The sequence below is a fragment of the Gossypium hirsutum genome, chromosome A07 (genome assembly GCF_007990345.1).
Source record: "Gossypium hirsutum isolate 1008001.06 chromosome A07, Gossypium_hirsutum_v2.1, whole genome shotgun sequence".
Taxonomy (NCBI): domain Eukaryota; kingdom Viridiplantae; phylum Streptophyta; class Magnoliopsida; order Malvales; family Malvaceae; genus Gossypium; species Gossypium hirsutum.
The window spans coordinates 17,838,476-17,858,516 of NC_053430.1; the positions used below are offsets into that span (position 1 = coordinate 17,838,476).

At 32.5% G+C, this 20,041-nt stretch overlaps 1 protein-coding gene and 1 non-coding gene across 2 annotated transcripts; one reads left to right on the forward strand and one right to left on the reverse strand.

Moving 5' to 3' along the window:
• On the forward strand, positions 1–108 carry LOC121204254 (small nucleolar RNA R71). Its single transcript, XR_005899183.1, has one exon. It is a non-coding gene; the product is annotated as a small nucleolar RNA R71 (small nucleolar RNA).
• Positions 109–5,138: 5,030 nt separating this feature from the next.
• LOC107960025 (UDP-glycosyltransferase 76E2) lies at positions 5,139–7,270 on the reverse strand. The gene is made up of 2 exons (XM_016896228.2): positions 6,372–7,270; positions 5,139–6,223 (listed from the first exon to the last, which is right to left on the reverse strand). The coding sequence occupies exons 1-2, from the start codon at positions 6,865–6,867 to the stop codon at positions 5,349–5,351; spliced, it is 1,371 nt and encodes a 456-aa protein (XP_016751717.2). The 5' UTR covers positions 6,868–7,270; the 3' UTR covers positions 5,139–5,348.
• Positions 7,271–20,041: the final 12,771 nt, after the last annotated feature.

The window sequence follows — 20,041 nt, forward strand, 5'->3', positions numbered from 1 at the left end:
AACCCATGGTGAGGGCACCTTCTTAATAGGTCCTTGTATCTTTCCTATGCATCATACAGGGTTTCTAGATCCATCTGCACAAAAAGAAGAGATATCATTCCTCAATTTAGTCGTTTTTAGCTGCCAGAAAATATTTTAGTAAAAATTTTTCGGTCATTTGTTCCCAAGTTGTGATTGACCCTCATGGTAAAGAGTTCAACCATTGTTTAGCTTTATTCCTCAATGAAAAGGGAAACAATCGAAGGCGAATGGCATCATCAGAAACGTCATTGATTTTAAAAGTGTCGTAGAACTCCAGAAAATTTGCCAAATGAGTGTTTGGATCCTCGTCCTGCAAACCATCAAACTGAACAAACTGTTGTATCAATTGAATTGTGTTAGGTTTCAGTTCAAAATTATTTGCAGCAACAGTAGGTCTAACTATACTCGATTCATTTCCTGTTAAATTAGGTTTAACATAATCATACATAGTATGAGGAGCAAGATTCTGATTTAGTGGATCTGCAGCAACCACAGGAGGTAGCTGATTATTCTGATTTTCAGCCATCCCCTCAGTTGTAGTTTGACTATCGTCCTCTTGCCCTTCCTCTATGTATCGTAGGCTTCGCCTTATTTCTCTTCGGTTTCTGCGAGTTGTGCTTTCGATCTCACTATCAAAAAGTAATGGTCCTGATGGGTTTCTTCTAGTCATAAACTATAAAAACCTGCCAGAAGCAAATAAAAAAAATTTAGTAATATAAACAAAATTAAAATAAAATTTAACTTGTAATAAAATAAATGGCTAAAGTAATAAAAATTAAGCGTTCCTAATATCTTAGTTCCCCGGCAACGGCGCCAAAAACTTGATGTGCGTAATAAGTTTTATATTTATGATTGATCGTACTTGAAAACTAACTATTATCACGATAAAGGCAAGTGCACCTATCGAACAGTAGTATAGCTTATAGCAGGACCGGAATGTCGAACCCACAGGAACTAAAAGTACTAGTATTAACCTTCTTTTATTATCTAGCCTAAAAATAAGATGATTTGCTTCATCTAAACTAATTAATTAAACTAAGAATGCACAGGAAGTAAATTGGGGAAATACTTTTGGGAAAACTGATTGATTTAGACAATACCCAAGGAAGAATCTACCTAGGCTTCACTTGTTATTTGACTCTGAACTAGACGATTTATTCACTTGACTTGATCCATAGAAATCCATAATTTATATTATTATCTCTCTCGAGACTAACAACGTCTAACCCTAGGTTGATTAATTGAAATCTCTTTCTAATTAAAACCCCTAGTGTTGCATTAACTCGATCTATGGATTCCCTTATTAGGTTTGACCCTAATCCGGCAGATTTATGTCGCCCTATGTCTAACGGTGCAATCAACTCCGCTTAATTATGCTAGATCTACTCTTAGACAGGGACTTTTGCTCCTCTAAATAAGTACATCAATACTTGAATCAATATCCTGAAATATTAAAGCAAGAATTAAGAACACATAATTAAGAACAAATCAAGTATTTATCATATAATTCAGAAATAGTAACAAGATCCGTATTAGGTTTCATCCCCCTTAGGTATTTAGAGGATTTAGTTCATATGTGTAAAAGAAAATATCTTAGAAGAATAATAATAACAAAACATAAAGAAACCCAAAAAACCCTGAAAGAACTTGAAGGGGGATCTTCAGTCTTAAAGGAGAATCTGACTTCTGAGATGGATAAATTAGCTTTCTTCGAGTAATTCCTTGCCTCGTACTCCGTGTGTCTTCTAGGTGCCCTTCTATGGTGTTTATATAGGCTTTAGAATGCTTCTAAACCCTCAAAAGTGGCCTTTTTCGAATAGAACTAGACTTGGGCTCGATAAAGACACAGCCATGTGACACGCCCGTGTGAGGTGGCTTAGGCCGTGTTAGAGTCTGCTAAAAAGGCACGGGCGTGTGGTCTACCCGTGTAAGGAAGTTCAGGCGATGTTGATTTCCTACGTTGACCAATTTCCTCTGTTTTTGGCCCGTTTCTCGCTCTTTTTACTCTCCTATGCTCACCTAAGTATAAAACATGAAATTAAAGGATTAGGAGCATCGAATTCCACAAATCTAATGATAATTCATCCATAAATATGCTAAGCATGGGATAAAATATGTAGAAATTACGACTTATCACATTTAAGGAATATTTCGTAGCCGTAAAGGGGGGACAACACAAAATGTATTGGCTACCATTACATTTGATTTGAAATTTTCCTATGTTTTAGCTGGTCGGGAAGGAAGTGCAAATGATTCTCGTATTTTAAGTGATGCACCTTTACGCCCAAGAGGATTAAGAATTCCGAAAGGTAAGAATTATAAATCATTAAATACCAAATATTTCTAGTAAGCTTATAATTTATTAGTAATAATTATGTTTTGTAAAATTGTAGGGAAATATTATCTTGTTGATACTGGATATGGCATCTGAAATGGATATATTACCCCATATTGTGGTGTCCGATATCATTTAAAAGAGTTTAGTGCTCAGGGGCTTGAAAATGCAAAGGAACTCTTTAATCTTCGTCATTCATCATTGCAAATCACTATTGAACATGTTTTTGGAATTTTGAAGAAATGGTTTCGTGTATTAGATGCTGAACCATTTTGGAATTTTCAAACTTAAGTAGATATAGTTTTGTCTTGTTGTATCATTCATAATCATATAATGGGAGTTGATTCTAGTGATTTACTTAATCAAGGATTATACGAGGAGCCTGAATCTGGTTTGATAATACCAACTCTTACGGAGCAAGAAGAAAAAGAAGAAGCAAGAGAGCGGTCTGCTAAGAGAGATGAAATTGCACAAACTATGTGGAATGATTATATGGCTAGAAATTTTGGTAGGTTTAGGACTTAGGGTTATTGTTTCTATGTTATGTATGTTTTAGTATTAAAATTATTATTTTTTTGTTAATGTTGGTTGGATAATGATATTGAAATTTAGTTTGTTGGATTTTGAAATTATTATGTCTTAAATTTGTTAGATATTGAATTTATTATGTTTAAGCTTGTTGGATATTGAAATGACTGACAATCAAAATTATTAATGTAGAATGAGTAAGGGCAACAAAGAAGGGACCTCTAAGCAATTCAGGTGGATAAAAACCGATGGAACATCTTTTTCTTGAAATTCTAACAGAGGAGGCCCAGAAAGGAAATAGGCCTTCTAACACTTTCAAAACAATTTCTATTAATAAAGTCGCCGAAGCTATTTCTAAAAGATTTCAAGTCTAATGCAATGCGAAGCATGTGGAAAATCATTTGAGGACTGTAAAAAATCAATGGCAGATTATATGTACAATTCGGGGTGAAAGTGGTTTTGGATGGGATGATAACATGAAAATGATCACATGTGATAGAGCGACATATGATGCAGCAGTGATGGTAATATATGCATATATATGTCAAGTATATTTCAATTGTTTTTTACTTGTTATTCTAATTGTGTATAATATCCAACAGGTACACAAGAAGTATGAACCATTTTTGAATAAAAGCATTGATCATTATGATGAAATGACTTTGGTTGTTGGCAAAGATATGGCAATAGGGAGTTTTGCCAGAACATTTGCTGACAAGATTTGGATGATGGTAACCAAGATTCAGTGCTTATAGACTGCGACAATGAAGAGACTGAAGAGGTAAGAACAAAAGTATCTTCATCTGGCACATCCAAACGTAAAATAAAAAATGCTCAAGAAAGTGTCGTTGATGAACAAATTAAATTTGTGGGTGAACAACTTAGCAAAATTGCTAATGCTTTGGAACAACCACATCTTTACGAAGAAGTGATGTCGATGGAGGTAGAAGGATTTGATGATGACTTCCTGTGTTCTGTGTTTGATTATCTAGTGAGTCATGAATCTGAGGCTAAAGCTTTTTTAGTTAAAAGTAAGAAACATAGAAAAATTTGGCTTCAAAAATTTTCTCAAGGTTGAAGATATTGATATTTTTAATGTGGTGTAATATTAGTTATACACTTGGACAATATTGTTGTTATCATGTAGTGTACTACTAATTATGCATTTGGATAATGTTATTAATATCTAATAATAATTGTGGTTTGAAAGCTAAATTATAATTATTCAATTCTTGTTTTTTTTATAACACGATTAGAAATAATTTATTTGACTTTAGTTTTTTTAATTTATTATATATTTAATTTGATTTATTTATTTATAAATAAATCATTGCAATATATGTAAAAACAATTTAAAATATAAATTTATTAATATATGTGAAAACAGCTTTTCTGGAAAATATTTTCAGGAAATCTGTCAAATAACAGAAAATATTTTATACAGATTAATCCAAACACCAGAAAAGTAAATCATTTCCAGAAAAGTAAATCATTTTCCTGAAATCATTTTTCAAAAAATATTTTACTACCAAACAAACGGAGCCTTAATTCAAATTTTCAAGAAAAGAAGCTCACTTGTTAATTTTATTAAACATTTTACATTATTATTAGACAAAAACATAAATCAAATTCAATTGTTTTAAAAAACATAAAAATCTAAGAAAACATTTCAAACTCTTTTAGAAAATAAAAAATTGATTCAAAGCTTTAAACCAAAAATCTCGATGGATTTGACATCAAACCTCTTCACTTCCTCAGAAAGTTTTTTTATTTTTTTCTGTCAGTTAAATTTTGTTTTAATTTCCTACTTAAATTTTAATTAATTAAGAGATATTTTAATTAAGAGATATTTTAGTTATATATGCTACAAATCTCAATTTTTGTTTTCTGTTTTGAAGGTTTTCTTTTTTTACTCTTTTTGAGAGCTTTTCACGTTAAATTTGTATTAATTTTTTCAATCTTTTAGTTATTTTTTTTGTTCCTTGCATATACAAATTAATTCTCTACCGATACAAATAACTAGCAAATATAGTCTCTCTTATGAATTTTTTTTCCCTTATCTTTTATATTGTTCTTGACAAATTCAACTAAAATTTTGAGAAACAGTACCTGAAACCCATTCAAGCATAAAGAAAACCCATTAATTAGCTTAAAACCAAAATTCCTTCTACCATGTATATAGCTTTGTTGAGAATGTGCGTTAGACTTGAATAATAGGTTTATAGAATAAGTTTTTAAGAATTTTTAATTTTGTTAAGTAATTGATATTAGCAGGATATATTTTCTGTTATTTCTTTTAGCTATATAATTTGAACAATACAATAAATGGTGTTTACAATACATTATTCTTTCACATTTCCTGTGTTTGATATTTTTTACTAAAATACCATTAAGTCTTCTCCTTACGCTTATAGCCTAAAGCTTTTTTGCCACACAAGTAATTTATTATTTGCCTGCTATGTCATCAGAATGACATAATTAGCTCAATTAACTCATTCAAGGAATTGTAGGAAGAACCACCTTCTCTGATATCGAGTTGAATCCTCTCCTTCAAGTTTTTAGCCCTCTGCCTCATCTCTTTCCCTTCTTTATCCACCATTAACCTCTTTATAGCTCTCTCTACCTCTCCTCTTTCACACATATTCTCCAATTGTATGCCGATTCTCCACACTTGACTTGCATGCCGAGCATTGACCCTTTGATCACCAAAACATGGTTTGCAGATCATTGGAACCCCTTCTGATATGCTTTCCAGTGTTGAATTCCAACCGCAGTGCGTCCAAAACCCTCCCACGGCGCCATGTGCTAACACCTCCTTCTGGGGTGCCCATTTTACAATACACCCATTTTCACCAACAGCTTCTACAAAACCCTCTGTCAACAACTTTTTCCATTCCTGATCATCAACTGACCCAGGTCTAATAACCCACAAGAATGGCTGCTTACTATTGGCTAAACCCCAAGCCATTTCACCCAGCTCCTTCTTGTCTACAGATGCTAAACTCCCCAAGCTTACATATAGAACTGTGTTCTGTTTTTGCTTCTCAAGCCATGTAATGCAGCTGTTGTCCTCTTTTATTAAACTGCTTGAGGAGGCAGGGGCTACTTCGTGCAAAGGACCGACTGGGAATATTCCAACTTGGCATTGTTTTTGAATCTCTCGCAATGACGGCTGTTCAAGGACATCATTAGTATTCCAGATAATTGCTGAAGATGTTCTTTTCTTGTATATATTAGTTATAAACTGCAAGAAAATTTCTGGTGTTCCAATCTTGGACACAGGCAGATCCTTTAATCTGAGGGGATGAAGCCCAGGCACCAAGTCTTGCGATGTTGAAACTAGGTAAAAAATATTGAAGAATGATTAAAGGGCGCAGATCAAAGATGCTACAGATATTAGTGCTACTGAAAAAACTGCATAACAAGTAACCACCCTAGGAATCTAATAAGTTCGGTTATATATGCTGTAGTAAAAGATTATACATACCTTGTGAAGTAAGGACACCTTCAGCTTTGAGTTGGAGAATGGCATTTCGAGAAAGGTATGTTGAAGCACTGGTGGTTCGCAAGACAATACTGGGAAGCTTCACATACTTGGCTACTGCATCACAGAAATACATGCATTCATCATAGATAATGCAGGCAATACTTGGCTCATTTTCTACCTCTTGTTTTTGTACCATCTTGGCCAAGCATTCTTGGAAGAGAACTCCACAATTCAGGTTAAGAAGTGATATAAAAGGTAGTAAATCGTCGGCAGAGATGAGTTGCTCGGATAAGTTATCAGGTATTGATACGAACACAAACTCAGGATAGTTTGAGGGAATAGGGGAGTTGAATGCCGTGTGAAGAACTGTGATGGAGAAACCTTTAGAGTGAAGAATGGAACCAAGCTGAAGCATTGGATTTATGTGGCCTTGGAATGGTAATGGAACTAAAACAAGCCGGGGATGGCTGCTCCTATGCTCCTTTTCCATCTCCATCCTCTCATCAATCTTTGTAAGCTATGCAGCACGGATCTTGTATCATACGAGTATCTGCACCGAACACCTAGATATTTCCAGGACACGAGAAGCAAAAAAGTGGCTGATGATATCTCGGAAGAATTGCTGGACACTAAGCGGCAGATAAAGATGAGCTTCAGCAACAAGTGAACAAATAAGATATTTTAATTATATTAGGCTTAGCCAACTCATTTGAGTTGTTGGGCATAACTCCAACTTGATAAAAATATATCTTATCCTCGTGTTTTGTTGTACTGTATTTTCATTCTTTTTAAAAAAATTTGTCATAATCCTCTTGGTATAGCATGTTCATGTTTGTGCTTCATCATCTGTAAGTTGTCAAATTTTCATCTATCATTTTCTTTTATAAATAAATAGGATATCTCATAAAATGCTGATGTGGGAATTTGTTGGTCATAAATAAATGGCCATTTCAGATTCGGATGCTAGCTAAGCTGACTGAAGCTATTTTGGCAGTGTAGATTACATTTTTAGGCGTAATTTGTTGTTTTTATAAAACCTAATTTCATTGAGGTAATTTTTTGAATACTTATATAAACTTTGCAACTTTTCTTAAGTTAGTATTTAATTTTTTAACCAAATTAATCTCTTATCATTAAATTGTGATAACATGTCATATTCTTGAAGTTGGTCTGCATGCAGCATATGAAGCTGTTAAAGAGCAGAGAAGCAGCCCGAGCCATGCATGCAGCTGCTAAAGTTTTTGCTACTGTTTTGTTTTCTTAGTTTAGTTGATGTCATGTAATCTAGTTAGTTTTGAACTTGGTTGATGATGTATTTGATGTAATTAGGTAATGTAGAGCTGATCAATAGCTTTGTCAAAATGTACAAGTTTCATTTATCAAGTTTCAATGTAACTTTTCGAAACCAATTTTTTTGAAATCGACTTTTTATTTTAAAATGAAAATGAGAGTCGTCACCAATCACTTTTAATATGTGTGATCGGGTCACCTCATAATTTGATCTTTTTAATAAGAGGTTTGATTTATTAAAATAATGTTTTTCGGTCTACAAAAATCCAGAAAATGGGTTCGAGAGTTGGTTACGCACGAGGAAGGATTAGTACCCTCGTTACGTCCAAAATTGATACCTAATTGATTACTTGATGTCTTTAATGTTGAAAAATAAAAATTTGAAGATTCAAATATGATCCCTCTTTGCATGTTTTTTAATTTAAATAATTTAATTAAATCAAAACTTATATAAAAGGCCTTTTTATTTTGAGATAACAACAAAGGTCATGTCTTGCAAGTTAGGTCATGACATTTCAAATTCTCGAAAATAAAACTACTCCTTATTCAATTATTTTTTAAATCTAATGTGTTTTTAGTTTTAAAATGATGTTCGGTTATTTAGGTTCAAAGAGAAAATCAAACCCTGTAAGTTAGGGCTGATTTCTCGAATCTTTAAATAAAAACGTTACCTTGATTTTGAAATTCTCCTTTTTACGCATCAAGTAAAAAATTTAATATAATGTTTAAAGTGATGTCTATTTAGTTTATTCGGTTACAATATAAAACAAGCAAGTATGTCTAAATATAATGTATGGTATAGTGAGAATGAAATAATATAGAATGACTAGGTAGGTAGAATATTAGAATGATAAGTAATAAGTAAATAAAGGAATACTATAACAACAACAACAACAACAACAACAACATAATAATAATAATAATAATAATAATAATAATAATAATAATATAAATAAGGTAAATTAAAATAAAAATAAAAATAGAAAATGTATGATTAAAAAGGATAAATAAACATGACATGAAAATATCGAAAATAATAAAAGAAATAATAAAATAACGAGTAAAGAAATAAAAATAAAATAATAACAACAATAATAAATAAAAAAAATACACAAATAAAAGAGCATAAACAATCTAATATTTAAGCGTAAAAAGAAAAAAAAATAAAAAGATAAATAAATAAATGCTCGATGAAAAGAAAATAAATAAAAAAACAATTCCAAATATAACAAAAAGTAAATGAATGATAAATAACCAAATAAGTAAATAAATAAATAAAAGAATTAAAATAAGTAAAGGACGTAATTGTAACTTAATTTAAATTAAAGGATAAATTGGGATAAAATAAATGAATAAAAGAACAAAATGAAAAGCGCAAAAATGAACGAGGACCAAATAAGAAATTATCCCATCCTCAGGACACGCGTCCCTTCTCTAGGAGATCAGCAAATCGAGGACTTAATTGAAAGCGGGGTAAAATTGAATGGTAAATGTCGAGACCCTTTTTTTAAATCGAGTTTTGGAAAAGGGGAATCGACTTTAAGAAAAACGAAAACGGGAGTCGCCACCAATCTTTTTAGGTGTGATTGGATCACCTTATAAAATGTTTTGTTTTAAAACATTAATTTTGGTCTACGAAAGTCGAGAAAACGGATTCGGGAGTCGGTTACGTACGAGGAAGGGTTAGCACCCTCGTAACGCCCAAAAATTGGTACCTAATTGATTATCAAGTGTCTTTAATATCGGAAATTTGAAAGTTTTAAGATGCAATCCTCTTTAGGATATTCTAATTTTGAAAATTAGGGTTCACTTGTATCAAATGAATCAAAATATTATATCCAATAAGTTAGGAAGCAATATTTTTAAGACATTCGAAGCTAAGCTAGCCCTTTTTGAAAATCCCTATCTCAAAACGGAAAAACACCATATCTAGTAAGTTATGACACAATGCTTTGAAATTCCAAGACAGTTGCTCGTATTTTGAAAACCTTAAAAGCTTAGAAGGGTGTTTGACTATTCGAGCTCAAAGAGAAAAGTCGCAACCCAGTAAGTTAGGGCACTACCTTTCTCGAAGTTTCCAAATACCAAGCATTGCCTTTTTATTTTTTGAAAACTTTTGAATCTCGTTTTTAATTAACGCATGAAGAACCATATATATACATTATAACATGTAAGATAGCATATTACAATAATAGGTAGCTAAAACATGCATTTAAATAATATGATAGCAATAATATAAAGGTCCTGTACTAGACACATACATAAATATAGCAAATCTTAGTTACATAACAACATACATATTAAGATATACATAGCATATATTGAAGATGGATAAGCAAAATATACGAACATACAAAGTAATAATTAAAAAAAGAGGCATGATATACAATTAGACATATAAATACATATACAAATCAAATATGATAATAATATAAAAATAATAATAATAATAATATAGTAACATAAATATATCAAACAAACAACACTTAATAACATTATGAAACTAGCATTTAATAAAATATAACAATATATAAAAGATTTAATACGTATTTAAAATATAAAATAAAGTGAGTAATTATTTAAAAAATATACATATATAATTAAAATACAATATTTAATAATGCATGATAATATTATAGATAATATATATGTGATGAAAAACTTAAATAAATATAATGAAATATAATATGAAATATGTATAATAATAATAATAATGTAACAAATATTTTACATATAAAAATATAATAAAATAAGTACTATAATAAAAATATATAACATATAATAAAATTTATATAATGTTACAAATAATAGAAGTAGAATACTATAATTATTATATATATAACTAATGTTTATTAAAAATATATATATAAATTATTTTAAATAAATTAAATTAAAGGTATATAAGGATTAAAATTAAATTTAATTAAGGAATTTGGGGGTTAATTTGCAAAATAATAAAAATTTTGGGCCTGATTGAAATGCGCGTTAAATTCAGAGGACTCACTGGGCAATTTAGCCCTAATCCCAAAACGACACCGTTTCCCAAATATTGTTTTAAAATCACTGAGAGGACTAAATTGAAACAAAATTAAAACATTAGAGCTAAATTAAAAAATAAATAAAATAAAATTATAAATATAAAAAATGTGGGAGAATCAATTGAGTAATTAACCCAATCTTCAAAAACACGCGGATCCTCCCCGGGTAATCGGGTCAACACGCGGATCCTGGTCTGAAAACGATGTCGTTTTGTGCTTATTGAATTAAACCAAAACGGCACCATTCCGTTTAGGCTATATAAGCCAAATTTTAAGTTTAAAAATCATTTCTGAAGTCTGTTTTTTTTAAAAAAGGAAAGAAACTCTCTGAAAGAGAGTTAGGGAGGGGCTCTCAAAGTGTCACCGGACCTCCGTCCAGGGGTTCGCGCGCGCTCACGCGCCCACGCGCCACCGTCAACGCCGTCATGTACGGCGGCCAGAATTTGAAATGTTTCGACTTCACGAAGAGATTTCAACGATAAACTCTATCCTGATATATTTTAATAATGTTTGCATGTTATTTAGAAGAGAAAAAAAAATAAAAATAAAAGCAAAGATATATCACCTCTATTTCCTGTAAAAATCTCTAGTGTATTATTGCAAAAATATTCTGTATACAGTATTTTTGGTATATCTCTCTGGTGTTTTTTCTCTATGCGTGTGTACGTTTTTTCTTGTGTCCCCCCTCTTATAGATTTGAAAAAAGGCTTTATAGCCTTAATCTACTGCCTATTTTGGAAAGAACTCAAAAGATTTCTTTCCAAACCCTGTTCTAATCTATTTGCTGCAATTTTGCTTTGATTTCTTTCCTTTTTCTGCAGGTGACCACGAGGACCTCGGTGATTCAAGGGCCGCTGGCGTGATGAATGCTGAAGCTCCGATGGTGGCACAATCGGGGGCAATGATCTCGGCAGTGAAAAGGTCGCTGGAACAGAGTCAATCGGACGTTGATTCAGGAGCTGGACGGTCGTGAGAGAGAAAATCTTCTGGACAGCGCATTAATGGCGTGTCAACAGTGCATTGATGGCCTCGATTTGAGGAGTTGAACAGATGCTCCCCGAGGCTTCCAGAAGTTGCTGCAGCGCTGCAGTCTTCAGGAAACCCTAGGATTTCCTGTTTCTCTTAAGTCATTTGGGCCTTTTGGGCTGCTTTTAGATTTGGGTTAGCCTGATAGATGGATCAAGTGTTTTTAGGGGTCTGCTGTGTAACGTGTTTTAAAATTTGGGCCCGATGTGGAGTTTGGGTCAGTCTGTTATGTTTAGACATTGGGCCCCAACGTTTGGGTTTTGTAACCTGGACTTTTAATGGACTGTTTAATAAATAGATATTTATTTATTTATTTATTTATTTATTTTCTTTTGTTTTATTTGAGCCCGGTCAAATTTGGGCTACTACAGTAAAATTTCTAAAAAGAAAAAAATAGTGAAACTAGGACTAAATTAAAACAACCAAAAAGGCGGAAGAATCAGGAGTGCAAATATCCCCTCCCCTTTAAAACACGCGGATCCTAGGAGGATCCAGGTCGAGTCATCGGGTCGGCCTGAAACGATGTCATTTTGGTGTTTGGATATGAAACCTAAAACGACGTCTCTTTGGAATGCTATAAAAGCAAAAATTTTAAGAAAAAATCATTTGCTTCGTTTTTTAGAAAAAAAAAGCTTCTCTCCCTCCGTTTTCTCTCTGGGCACTGCCCAATATCTGAACATAGGGCCACCGTGACCACCGGTCGCTGGTGACAGTGGTTGCCATCTTCGGTGGCCGAAAAATTGCCCAAAAATACCTTTTAAACCTTTTTTTTGTGTAGAGCACGGATCTGGGGTCAAAATCCCCAAAAAGATTTTCCAAAGTTTGAAAATAAAAATATAAATATGAAACCTTTCGGTTTCTTGGGTTTTTATTTTTTTGAAACAAAGAAAAAAGAAAAAAGAATAGATAGCCCCTACAACAATGGATTCCTACGACGGTCGGAGACAAAATGCTGCAGGTAAAAATCAAGCCTTTTTACTCTTTTATATTTTCAATTTTAGATGAGATTTAAAAAAAAAACTACCTTTGTTAACTCTTTGGTTTTTTTTTGTATACGATTTTTCTCTATTCTTGATTGCTTTCTCCGTGTGAAAAAATATTACAATAAGTTTTTGTGGCTTTATAGCCGATTTCGTTACAATATTTTATATTTTTCGCTACTGTTTGCTACTGTTCTCTGCTATTTCCTTTGCTTTGTTTTCCATCCTTTTTTGTGCATGTGCTAGGGTCAACGGAGATGATCTTGTCATTCTGGTGCAAGGCAGCCAAGGCATTTACATAATTTGTAGTAGTAGGTAACGATTAGGTAATGTTTGTGACATTTTGACCAGCTCATGAACTGGTATATGTAATGGCTCAATGCCTTTATTCAAGTGGTTAATGAAATCATTGAATATCATCAAGAAAACTCTTTCTTTTCTTTGCTTTCATTTTTGCTCTTCAAGCCCGATTTTGTTTGTTTCTCCTGCAAGTATCGAGCCTTGTTGCTCAAGTTTCTGTCAACCTTTGTTGATCTTTGTTTTTAATCCGAACACATATTAACTTACATTGGAAAATACATTGGGGATTCCTAATTACTTCATGCAGTCTATGCTGAACCATAAAGGTCTTTGCGAAGAAATTGAGAGCATGGTGTGCCAATTTGTTTGGGGATCTTCGAGCAGGAGTCGAAAGTGGCTTTGGTGGGTTGGGAAGATGTTTTCTAACCTCGGGAGTATGGAGGGATTGGCTTCCGAAAATTGCAGGATCATAATAATTCCTTCATGATGAAAGTGGGCTTTAAACTTGTGGCTGATTCCAAAGCCCTTTGTGTCCAAGTCTTTTGTGCTAAATATGGGGTTACCAACAAAATTCCTGATCACTTACCAATGAGTAGATGTTCTTTCCTGTGGAGAGCTCTCAACAAGGTTTAACCTCTTATTTGGGGAAATTTTCTTTGGTCAATAGGGGATGGGAGAAATGTCAAGTGTTGGCATGATCCATGAGTTCCTAATACGGGGCCTCTAGTTAACTTGGTTCCTAGCCATTCAAATCTTAATCAAAATAGTTTGCTAAGTGATATGGTTACAGCTGACGGTACTTGGAACCTTGATTTATTTTGGGTTTGGCTACCAGAGACAGTTGTTTTCAAGATTATTGGAGTCCCTCCTCCATACCCGACAGCAAGTGTAACACCCCCTAACCCCAAACCGTCGCTGAAACAGGGTTACGAGGCATTACCGGACATATCAAACAACTTACGAATTATTCATAATTAATATAACATTTATAGTATAATTTAATAATTAAGTCCCTATATTGGACTCTCGAAGCCCAAAACATGTATTAAAAGTAGAACGGGACTTCTTCGAGTATTCTGGAAAATTTTTCGTAAATTTTTTTTCAAAAATTTCGACAATATTTCTGCCTGCAAATTCAAACTAGAAACAAACCAATGCCAATGTTTCAACCAAAGAATTTTACATCTTAAACACTACTAGATCATGCTTAATCCATTGATTTATTACTTAAATTTTAAAGTGTTAACATATAATGAACTAATTCATATCTTTCATTGCATTTCAAAATTTAATACCAAATTTACTAATTTATAAACTTTAAACTTACTTATCATCCAAAATTTCATAACTATCTAATTACAATAAGATCATTTAACCTATATATATATACATGACTCATGTACAACCACCTAGTACATGTCACTTAAACAAAAAAAAGAACTACATCACCAAAATTTTCTTGTTGGAGTCGGGATCTTTCTGGATGCTGAACTAGATCTTGAACTCTAATGCTCTGTGCATGGAAACAACCGTACGCTGAGTATTTCATATTTAGTGGTATTACTATAAACCAAACTATTTAACATTAATGAATTATAACATCAACCATAAGCTTTATAAATCATTTAAACTAATTATACATAATAATATATCACTTCATAAATCTTAAATTTATATTTCATTTTTTTTCACATACTAATTCAATTCATAATTTAATTCATACGTTCTTTCTCGTACTTTTCAGTAGTGCCAAATAAATCAATCTCATTTTCAAATTTTCATTTCAATTATTTACCCTATTAACAAGGCTCAGACTCTGATAGATAGGCAGATTCCACCCAAACACACCAGAATATCCAACCCAAACACACCCAGAATAATATAAATCCTCCATAACACACCAGTATAATATAGCCTCCCAAACACACCGGTATATCATATCCTCCCAAACACACCAATAAGGCATTAAATGCCTCTTCGGTTAAACCGAAGCATATAATAACAGAATCATCTTCTCGGTTGAGCTGCAAATCTCCTCATCACATCACAATCCTATGGCATGCCATTTGTATCCAATCTAGTCCGACAAGTTAATAGGGTATTATTTTACTTTTCCAAATTGGAATTCATTTCCACAACAATTTCAAATATTCAATCAATTCAAAACATCTATTATCTCAATTTACATATAATTCAATATTCACACATATTCTTACTTAATTTCAAATGTTATTACTTACCTTATCTTAGATGTCTCATGACTACAAATTCAATATAACATTTAATAAATAGTTTGAGTTATAGTAATACAAACTTGGAATACGCGTTTACTCCTCAAAGAACTTTTCTTTTCCTTTGGATGCCGATGCCTCGTTTTCCTTGTTAGCTACAAAAATAATAATAACAATTTACATTCTTAATTACATCATTAATTTAATAATTAATTGAATTTTTATTCAATTTATTCCCTAATTCCAATTTAATCCTAATTAACTCTTTTATTTGTTTCACTTAATTTATACTTCATTTCTACTCAATCTCCTTCCATATTCACCCTAACAATCTAATGTTCATTATAAAACCCTAATTTAAAATTTCTTTCAATTTAATATCCAAAAACACAAAACTTATAGCTTCTTTTACAATTTAATCCCTTTTTCAATTCTAACTTAAAATTCATTCAATTAAATCCCTAATTCTTCTTTTTGTTCAACATAACCCATGCTTAAAAACCTAATAACTTCCAAAACCTTAATTTAATTTCAACAAAACTTTGTTTTAAAGCTTCTAAAACATCAAAATTAAGAGAAAGGGGCTAAATTTAGCTTACCAATTAAACTTGAAGCTTTAAAATCCCAATTTTTCCCTTTTTTTTTCTTTCACTTTTTCTTCCCCTGTTTTTGTTTTGTTCTCTTCTTCTTTTCTGTTCTTCTTTCTTTTACTTTCTTTTTATTCTATTTACTTATTTCTTTTAGTTATTTTATATTACTTTAATATTAAGTAAACAAATTATTTTATAACAAATGTACCAATATTTTTATTACAATTGTCATTATTCAATTTATTTATTATAAAAAATCTTATAATTTAATTATTATCATTTACTTATTATATAAGAAATTATATATATATATTTTACACATTTACCAATAATAATTATGCACTTGTCTTATTTCATAATATAATATCAATTTAATAATTATTAATATATATAAATATCTTTTACTTATTATTTAAGAAAATACACAAATATATATATTTTACATGTTTATAAATACACATATCACACATGTACACTTTTATCATCATACATTTGGCATAAATTTTAATTTATTTATAATCTAATAACAAAATTTTAAATCAAATAATAATAATTATTATTATTATAATAATATTAACAATAACAATTAATAAAATCTAAGAAAAATCTTAGATTTTTCTATCTATTTTACCGCCTCAATTATTACAAATGGCTTAATTGCCATTTTAATCCCTTTTTCTTTCTATTGTTTTAGAATTAAACTTTTAACATTTACTCAATCTAGTCCTTTTTACTAATTCCTCTAAATTAAACTAGTTTCACCTAAATAAAACCTAATTAGACATATAACTAGACTCATAATTATTCCTAATAATCATTTACAAACCCGTTTCACTAAGACGGAGGCCCGATAATGTACTTTTTCGGTGCTCACAGATTTTGGGTCATTACATTTCTCCCCCCTTAATAAATTTCATCCTCGAAATTTACCTGAGAAAATGTGAGGATACTAAGCTTTCATTGTCTCTTCTGGTTCCCAAGTTGCTTCTTCCACCTTATGATTTCTCCATAACACTTTCACTAATGGAATTCATTTATTTCTCAACTCTTTTATTTCCCAAGCTAATATCTGAATCTACTCCTCTTCGTAAGACAAATCTGATCGAATCTCAATGTCTTCAGTGGGAATTTGAATAATATGGGAAGGATCTGATCTGTACCTCCGAAGCATGGAGACATGAAAAACATCGCGAATCTTCTGTAACTCTGGTGGCAAAGCTAATTGATAAGAAATCGACCCGATTCTTTCAATTACTTCATACGGCCCAATGTAACGAGGACTTAATTTTCCTTTGTGACCAAACCTCAAAACTTTCTTCCAAGGTGATACCTTTAGAAACACTTTATCACCCACAGGATACTCTATATCCCGTCGCTTCAGATCTGCATAAGATTTTTGTCTGTCAAAGCTGCTTTCAATCTATCTCTGATCTTTTTAACTATTTCTTCTGTCTCCTGAAATAATTTCGGCCCAATTACTTTTCTCTCATTCAATTCTGTCCAACATATCGGTGATCGACATCTTCGACCATATAATGTTTCATATGGAGCCATCTGAATACTAGATTGGAAACTATTATTATAAACAAACTCAACTAATGGTAAGTAACGTTCCCAACCTAATTCAAAATTAATGATACAAGCCCGAAACATATCTTTCAGTATCTGAATTACCGTTCAGACTGTCCATTGGTTTGTGGATGAAATACAGTACAAAAATTAAGTCTGGTACCCAAAGAATCATGCAACTGCCTCCAAAATCTCGATGTAAATCGTGGATCCTGATCAGAAATTATAGACACTGGAATACTATGCAGTCTCACAATTTCTCGAATATAGACTTCAGCAAGTTTCTGTAATGACCAGTCGGTTCTAACTGCTATAAAATGAGCTGACTTCGTAAGTCAATCTACAGTCACCCAAATAGCATTTTTCTTACTTGTCGGTGATGGCAATCCCGTAACGAAATCCATAGTAACACAATCTCATTTCTATTAAGGAATACTAATAGGCTGAAGTAAACCTGTCGGTACCTAATGTTCTGCTTTTATCCGCTGACAAGTCAAACATTTACTGACATATTCAACTATATCTTTCTTCATCCTTGACCACCAATAAAGCTCCCGTAAATCACAATACATTTTTGTTCCACCAGGATGCAATGCAAATGGGCCATTATGTGCTTCTTGAAGAATTAACTCTTTTAGTTCAGAAGTAGTTGGAACACAAATCCAATTTTGAAACCTCAAACAATCATGTTCATCAATACTAAAACTCTCGGTTGTACCATTCTGAACCATTTCTCTTTTCTTCAATAATCTGTCATCTTTCATTTGAGCTGCTCTAATCTAATCAAACATCACCAGCTTAACCCTTAACTCAGCTAACAAGCTCCCATCATCATTAATACTGAGCCGAGCAAGCATTACCTGTAATTTAATCGCAGTTTTTCTGCTCAATGCATCCGCTACCACATTTTCTTTTCCCGGATGATAGTCTATAACACAATCATAATATTTTAGAAGCTCGATCCACCGTCTTTGTTTTAAATTCAACTCTTTTTGTGACAGAAGATATTTAAGACTTTTATGATATGTGTAAATGTAGCATTTTTCACCATATAGGTAATGCCTCCAAATCTTTAAAGCAAGAATTACTGCAGCTAGCTCCAAGTCGTGCGTCGGGTAACTATGTTCATGTGGTTTTAACTGTCAAGATGCATAAGTTATAGCCTTCCCATCTTGCATCAATACACAGCCCAAGCTGCTCAGAGAAGCATCACTATACACGACAAAATCTTTCCCCGACTCCGGTAATGTTAATATAGGTGCCTCTGCCAACATTTGCTTCAAAGTCTCAAAACTCTTCTAGCACTGATCATCCCAGATAAAAGGAACATTCATCTGCAGTAGTTTAGTCATTAACAATGCTATCTTCGAGAATCTATTTACAAATCTCCTGTAATACCCAGCTAAACAGAGAAAACTGCACACCTCCGACACATTCTTTGGCGCCTTCTACTAAACAATTGTTTCGATCTTCTTCGGATAAACTCTAATCCCGTCGGCAGATACCACATGTCCTAAAAATACCACCTTTGACAACTAGAATTCACATATACTTCATTTCCCATACAACTGTTTTTCCTGCAGAATCTGTAGAACTTTTTGAAGATGCTGATCATGTTCTGCCTCTGTATTCGAATATACCAATATATCATCAATAAAGACCACACAAATTGATCTAGGTACAGCTGGAAAATGCGATTCATCGGATCCATGAATGCAGCTGGAGCATTTGTCAATACAAATGGCATTACCAAAATTCATAATGGCTATAACGAGTACGGAAGGCAGTTTTAGGCACATCACTTTTTTTCATCTTCGGCTGATAATACCCGGATCTCAAATTAATCTTAGAAAATATTGAAGCTCCCTTTAGCTGATCAAAAAAGTCATCTATACGAGGCAAGGGATACCAGTTCTTGATTGTCACTTTGTTCAACTGTCGATAATCAATGCATAATCGCATAGAACCATCTTTCTTTTTAACAAACAACACTGGAGCTCCCTAGGGTGAAATACTCGGTCGGATGAAGCCTCGATCTAGTAAATCTTGCAACTGTACTTTCAACTCTTTTAATTCAGTAAGCGACATTTGGTACAGAGGCATAGAAATTGGTACTGTACCTGGATACACCTCAATAGTAAATTCAACCTCTCTATCAGGTGGCAAGCCCAATAATTCTTCTAGAAATACATCTGGAATCCTAATCTGAAACTCCCAACTAAATCAAAATTAATAACATATGCCAAGTATGTTGAACAACCCTGTTGCAGTAATTTATTAGCCTTCATCGCTAAAATGATGCGTGTCGAACCACTGGTACGGATGTCTTTCACTTCAATTCTGTCCCCATTTTCTGTCTGAATACTAAACCTCTTTTTATAACAATCCAAAACTACCCCATGTTCATATAACTAGTCCATACCCAAAATGATATCAAAATCAACAAAAGGCATGATCAACAAATCTACAGGAAACATTTTATCATGTATTATTAACGGGCACCTCCGACATACTCTATCTACTGACACCGTTTGTCCCAAAGGGCTAGACACTTCTATAGAAACTCTAGACATTTTAGATTCTAATTTCCCCGATTCGACTAGTTTTGAATTAATATATGAATGTGACGAATCGGGGTTAATTAAA